This window comes from Cebus imitator, unplaced genomic scaffold (assembly GCF_001604975.1).
Source record: "Cebus imitator isolate Cc_AM_T3 unplaced genomic scaffold, Cebus_imitator-1.0 Scaffold267, whole genome shotgun sequence".
NCBI lineage: Eukaryota > Metazoa > Chordata > Mammalia > Primates > Cebidae > Cebus > Cebus imitator.
This window is the reverse complement of record NW_016107582.1, coordinates 1843195-1850431: the sequence shown is the minus strand read 5'-3', so window position 1 is coordinate 1850431 and position 7237 is coordinate 1843195. Positions and strand designations below refer to the sequence as shown.

The window sequence follows — 7237 nt, the reverse complement described above, 5'->3', positions numbered from 1 at the left end:
ATAGTTGAGATATTAGAACAAACACATTTAACTCTCATATCCATTTCACAAACTATAACTATAAAGCCTTTACCAAATACTGGAACAAATTTTCCCAGCGTCCAGTATTTTATATGCTACTGTCCTAATCCAATTTTCTACTAAAATTTAAACATTAACTATAGAGAGTAGGGAAGTCTGGGGACTTCCTGGGTAAGTGACCACTGGGAATCAGTGTCAGCAACATGTCCTGACCCTGGCTGGCTTTCTACCAAGAACAGTGCAAACCCAGGACAAGAAATCTACTACTAAAGCCTCCCAGCCTTTGCCAGCACTTAAACTAGAGACATCTGTGGGCAACCCAAGGGATGGAAAGAACAGTTTTCTAAGACTGCCAGTAATTTTCAGCCAGATAGCTTCTTTGACCATTGCCTAGAAATATTGTCAAGCTAACGTAAGGAGATTATTGGGACTGATCATTACCAATAAGTAACTGAAAAAGGGCAACATCAGGAAAACAAAAGGAAAGTAAGGAGATAACTTCAAAGTAATGTTTATTCTTCAAAAACATTATCAAATACTTCTGAATTAGTAACAACCCTGATACTAGAAGCGTAAGATTTATTACATCAGTAAGAGATTAGAATAGATAATCTGAAAGTCCCTTCCACTGCTGAAAATCTCTAATTATAAGTTTAAATCCCAATATCGAAAACTATCTTTCAGAGTTATTAGAAGGTCAGATACTCTTTTAGGCATCCACAAAGGATAATTCCACCTATTAACGAAAAACTTAGTGAAGATCACATACCCTACCACTTCCAAATCAGTGGCTAAACAATGAAGAAAAAGACTATTCTTTTTTCAAAATACTACTTCCTGGTTTTACAGATACACACAAATGTTAAAATTTATCAAATTATACATTTTAAATATGTGTAGTATATTGTTACATCATTTGCCTCAATAAAACTGGTAAAATAAAAATACTATCACCAGCCTTCTATCAACATAAACACATTACTTCATTCCAATGATCAAAACATCAACATTATAGCCCTAGTTTTTTTCCTTTTTTCTTGAGACAGAGTCTTGCTGTGTCACTAGGCACCAGGCTGGAGTGCAGGGGCACAATCTCGGCTCACCGCAACCTCTGCCTCCCGGGTTCAAGCAATTCTCCTGCCTCAGCCTCCTGAGTAGCTGGGACTAGAGGTGCATGCCACTACGCCCAGCTAATTTTTGTATTTTTTAGTAAAGATAGGGTTTCACCATGGTCTCAATCTCTTGACCTCGTGATCCACCCTCCTCAGCCTCCCAAAGTGCTGGGATTACAGGTGTGAGCTACCACGCCCGGCCTAGCCCTAATATTTTCTAAGTTTCTGTTTTAAATTTATTTTCCCTTTTATTCAAGTTTTATTGTATTCTTCTCATTTTCCGAAGTCATCAATCATTGGAAAGGATAGATACCAAGCTTTGATGAGCACCTAAATTGTCTGCTGCTATTCAAATGACCCATTATTGCACTATGGAAATAGCTTTCCTTTACAACTTAAATAACAGCCTAAAAATCTGCAGATTCCTTAATGATTTCATTTCCTCCTTCCCATTAGTTAAGGAAATGCATTTCTAGGCTAGACCTATCAATGTGCTACCATTCTATGGTTCCGCATTCATTTGCTTCCCTCATTCTTTATTATGAAGCTATTTGAAATAAAATCTGAAAATAAGGGGAAGGAAGAAAGCCAGTAAGAACTACTCACATCAGATTTAGAGGATATATTCTCCTCCACATCTGAATCATTGGGATCCACAATGTCATCAAAGGGCGGTAAAGTTGATTTCTTCTTCTCTGATGTCTCACTTTCAATTTTGACCTTTCCCATCTTGACATGAGATTTATCTTTTATCTGTTTTTTGTCAGCAGAACAAGTGAGTATCAGTGGTGGTGTGCTAGAAAAACTTTTAAATAAAGCCTCTGAGCTACTCTTTTTCCTTTTTTTGGCTGAGAGTTCTTCAGAATCTGAAATGGGTGGCCTTTTACTAGGAGCCTTCTTATCTTGTCCACTGGTGATGGTGAGTAAGTTACTGTCTGGTTTTGGCTCTTTTGACATGGGTTTAGGTTCCTTGAAGGCCATCTTAGGAACTATTTTCTCTTCTTTCAGTGGTTTATTTTCTTTGGGTTTCTTAGAGGATTCTTTGGAAGATTTGTTGTGATCCCTGGAAGGTTCTTTGAAGGCACTTTTATGTTCTCTGGAGTCTTTAGAAGGTTTTTCCTTGTGCTCCTTCATTAATTTGTGAGGCTTTGAAAAACTGGTACTACTGCTGCTGCTGCTGCTGCTGCTGCTGCTGCTGCTGCTGCTGCTGCTGCTGCTACTGCTGCTGCTACTGCTGCTGCTGCTGCTGCTGCTGCTGCTGCTACTGCTGCTGCTGCTGCTGCTGCTGCTGGTATGAATACTCCTATTAGGGTCCTGCAAAAAGGGGAGAAGAAAATGAAACTCTCAAAATTAAATAGCAATGAAGAGTCAAAAGAGATCTACATAAAATGATCCTTCTTTGATTGCTCTCAAGCTATCACTAAAATACCAAAAATATTTTAATATAACCCAAAAACCACAATATAACAGGTGAGAATAGTGTATAAGAGAATGACAGTGGGAGTAGGTTATCAAAGAACTTAATGAGGCAAGCTGTTTTCTTAATCATTTGAAGCATTGAGTCTTAAAACATTTCAATTCAACAAATGTTAACAACTGCTTATCCTAGAAGATTCAAGGATGAATAACACATAGCCCCCACTCTTAATAACTACAATGTATCTATGATTGATAGTTGTGAGAGCCATCTATAAAGTGCCATGACAACCAAAAGAAGGGAACTATTTAATTCTTTTGGGAGCATGGGGAGAAGAATAATTCAAAAATTCATAAAGAAGTAACATCTGAATTTGGTCCTGGAGCATGTACAGCTGATTACTGGAAAGAAAGGAATGGAAAGGTACTTAGATACCAGGGACCAGAATAAACTAAATGACAAGGAGCAAAGCACAGATTGTATTTGGGGATCAACACTCAGCTACAGAACAAGACTGAGAAGGAGGCAGAAAAATAGCCCAGCTTCACATAGTGAGGTCAGATTACATTCAATTTCAAATGGCTTTGCAATATAAGAAATCATAAGACCCCCAAAAGGAAAGAAAATAATTCTCAATTTTAAACAAAAAGCAATTATTTTTATGCTGTCTAAAATTTCATCAGTTAAGAACTATATCTCTCATCCACTAGGAAAAAAATAAAAGGAAGTTAATAGAACAAAGATTTTACCTAACCATTAAATGCACTAGAAGGTATTTGGCAATTACCATATTATGATTATGAGAAAAGAGGTAGTTGCTGGCTATTTCATTTGAAATGTGATAAATTTTTCCACTCATATAAACACATCAGAATGTAAAACCTATATATAATATTTCTGTTTAGGAACAAAATCTAAGTCCATACTTACCATACTTTTGAACCTCTACCATTAATAGTAAGAATAAGAAACAGAGTAGATCCTGGACATGCAAAAATCCACATCAATACTAAAAGAAGAGCTCTTTCTTGCTTACTTCCACCTCCTAATGGAACCAAAGACAAATAAATGTCCAAATTTTCAACCAGAATTTACATCTTCAGGCTTGCTTACTGTCTTTCACCTCTAACTCACCCACTTCAGCCCAATGATATATAAATCAATCCTATATTCCTTCAATATCTAGCATGACACAAGACAGATAGTAAGCAGGAGCTATGTTTTCCACTAAAATGAGCAATCTATTTATTGGGTCTATGCAAAAACAACACACACAAAAAATACATAGGTATATGGATAAGCATCACAAAGTAATATTCAAATGAAAATTATTGTTCTATATTAGTAGAAATATATGTTTTGGTTTCTTAATAAATTTTTTGTCTTATTTGCTCAACCACAAAATGACATATAACACAATTATTCCATTTATTTTCTGAAGTCAGTGGTTTCAAAATTATAAAATGGATGAAGTTACTAAGCAAAGACTTGTTTTTATGCATCAAACTAGATAATTCCTTAGAAAACATCATAATCTGAGATTTAAAAGCAAAATTCCAAAGATAGGATTCATATTACTGAAACTTCATTATTTTATAAATTCTATTACATGACATTTCCTGTAATATTAAGCAATACATAAATAATTAAAATAAAGTATAATGTACAAACTAAATTAAGGAAGAACATTTTGAAATCTAATATCCTTGAGTTTTTTTTTAATTGGCTTGTTGACTCACTGAATTTTGACAATTTCCAATCAGTATTCTAATAATGGCTCTAGAATACTCAAGTATCACTGTTTAATATTCAACCTATATGAAGTATTACACATATTTTTTAGGTAAGTTTTAAAGCATAGAATTTTTAACCCACCAACATATTTCTAATGTTAAGTATTCAAAAAACAGCAACATTCCAGTACCAGGAGGAAAATAAAACCTCTGTATAGGTCCTTTCATGATTTATTTTTAAAATCCTTCTTTAGAACAAACTGGAATTCTTAAATTCAGGGTACACATTGGTATCTGACACAGCTTCTTGTGTCATAAAAAAGTTAAGTTCCTTTTTTAATTACATGCACATAATGCAAGGTACAAAACTGTAGAAATAGATCTTCTTATAAAGTTTTACTTCCCATGTTGGTCTGGGTATTTAATGTCTACTGTTACCTTTTTACCCACTCAACAAATCTTGGTACAAGCAAATGACCCAGCCATTCTTGTTCCTTCCTTTTTTGTAATTACGACCTCAAAAATCTTTATGCTAAGAGAACCAAAGTTAAGAGGACAAACACATTCTACAACAATGTCTTAAACAAATAAAATTTAAAAGGAGAGAGAGCAGTTTTTAAGGCAGCATTTTATTTGGCCTGTACCTGTGACAAATGTCAAAGTTCAAATATATTGTCACCGGTCTCCATGTTTGTACATGTAATCAATGTAAAAACACTGACTCAGACACACAGCCAGGCATTAAATTACTGACAAAGAATAAAAGCTTTCACTGATTTTCAGCCTATCTCTATATATGTATATAGATATCTATAGTTATACCTATCTATAGATAGACTAATAGATATAGATATGGGTCTTGTCACTGGCTTTTTAAATTTTTCACTGAACCATTAACCTCAGCATTAAGTGCCACTGAGCAGCACAAACTAATTACCATTCAATGTGACGTTTACATATGTTGTATAATTCAAAATCTCTTTTCCTGAGGCTGATTAGAACAAACTGAATATCAAACAATCTAACAGAGCACATGTACAAAATTCAAATCTCAAACATTTAAGGCAAATGATTGTTTAAAAAATATACATATATTTGCACTAACTTCACAACTTCTAACTATAGGATACAATATTTACTCTCATCTATTCAGATTGTACTAAATGCTTCCTTGTTTTAATTTTTTGGAGCAGAACGAGTGCCTTTAATGTTTAATCTTTTCTAATACTCCTTGTCAGCAACTCAGGTAGAGGACTTAAGGAAAAAATCACAACTACTGGCCAGAAGAAGGTTTTCTGATTATATGTGGCTTTCAGTTTCCATGTTATCTCCATGTCAACTTCTAAGAACCACTGACAACTCATAGCTGATTCTTGGCTCCTGTTTCTTCCCGCTAGCTATCACTCTTATTTTTGGTTTCTGTCCTATTTTAACTGGCTTCTGTCTTGTGCAAGATTTTCAGATCCATCATATTTTGTTCACTGAAATTTGCATACAGACAAATAAACTCTCTCAGAACAGTTTTACTTCTCAAAACTAATAAACTCTCATAGTAGTTTATTTGTTCAAACTGCACTTTTACAAGGACACTTCCTAAAAATTGTAGTGTGGTCCAAGAGGTTATGCATATATAGGGATAGGAAAAACCATGATAGTCAAAGATAAGATTTGAAAATAAAAATCTCCTCTATAATGTCATTAAACACACAATGAATAACACAGAGGGAAGACATGCCATCTGAAACTACAAAGAGCTTTGTGCAATGGCCGTATCGTAGCCAATGAGATTTATGCAAGGCACAATTACTGCTAATTGAAACTACGAGTGGAGTGTTAAAATGCAGAATTCTGGGGCTGGGAGAAGCCTTGAATTTGATTTAACTTTCCCACTTCAATTTCAAATCCCACCCCATTTACCTCTCTTGAACTAGTCAGCTTGGGAGTCAGCAGGCAGTCGCTTGAAGAATGTGGCCACGGGCTTATCGGCAACTTGAGAAAAATAACTGGTGCAAGGTTTGCTCTACTTGACCCAAAAGAGTTGGTCTGTTTTTTTAGAGACGGGGTCTTGCTATGTTGCCCAGGCTGGAATGCAGTAGCTATTCACACACATGATCACTACATGCTACAGCCTGAAACTCCTGGACTCGAGTGATCCCTCTGCCTTACTCTCCCAAGAAACTGGGACAACAGGTGCATGTGCCACCATGCCCAGATTCCAGAAGAGTTTCGCATATAGATAACTACACACAAGTATGGCCAGCCTTCCCAGGACTCAGAAGGCACTTAATATAGGAAGACAGTCTATTCTTAGGGCTGGAAAATGTAAGGAGATCAGAAGGAAGGCAGAATCCTCTAGGTGTATAAACAAGAAATAGATAATATTCCTGCTGCTACTATGCACATCGAGATGCCTGTACCTTTCATCACTTACAGAATTACAACAGCCTAAAGTCCCTAACAGCTCAACCTCAACCCAAATGCACATAGAACTGACATACTTAAGGGTGGGAGGGAATAGGAAGAAGCAGATCTACCAGATTTTCTGGAGGAGAAAGATGAAATAGTGAGGTCAAAAGCAGTATGACCACTTCAGGAGAATCAAGTATTAAAAAATAACTTCTAAATCCCATTACTGGGTATATATCCAAAGGATTACAAATCGTTCTACTATAAGGACATGTGCACACGAATGTTCATTGCAGCACTGTTTACAATAGCAAAGACCTGGAACCAACCCAAATGCCCATCGATGATAGACTGGACAAGGAAAATGTGGCACATATACACCATGGAATATTATGCAGCCATCAAAAACGATGAGTTAGGGTCCTTTGTAGGAACATGGATGAACCTGGAAACCATCATTCTCAGCAAACTGACAGGAGAGCAGAAGATCAAACACCGCATGTTCTCACTCATAGGCGGGTGTTGAACAATGAGAACACATGGACACA

The 7237-nt window shown here is 36.0% G+C and overlaps 1 protein-coding gene across 3 annotated transcripts in view; it reads right to left on the bottom strand.

Annotated features, from left to right (window-relative positions):
* Positions 1-7237, bottom strand: part of MLLT3 (MLLT3 super elongation complex subunit) — a 270743-nt gene that overhangs the window by 69266 nt on the left and 194240 nt on the right. For all 3 annotated transcript variants that reach the window (XM_017500642.2, XM_017500644.2, XM_037728522.1), the window contains exon 5: positions 1740-2447. In XM_017500642.2, coding sequence (XP_017356131.1) covers positions 1740-2447 — 708 coding nt within the window. The remainder of the gene's footprint in view (positions 1-1739; positions 2448-7237) is intronic.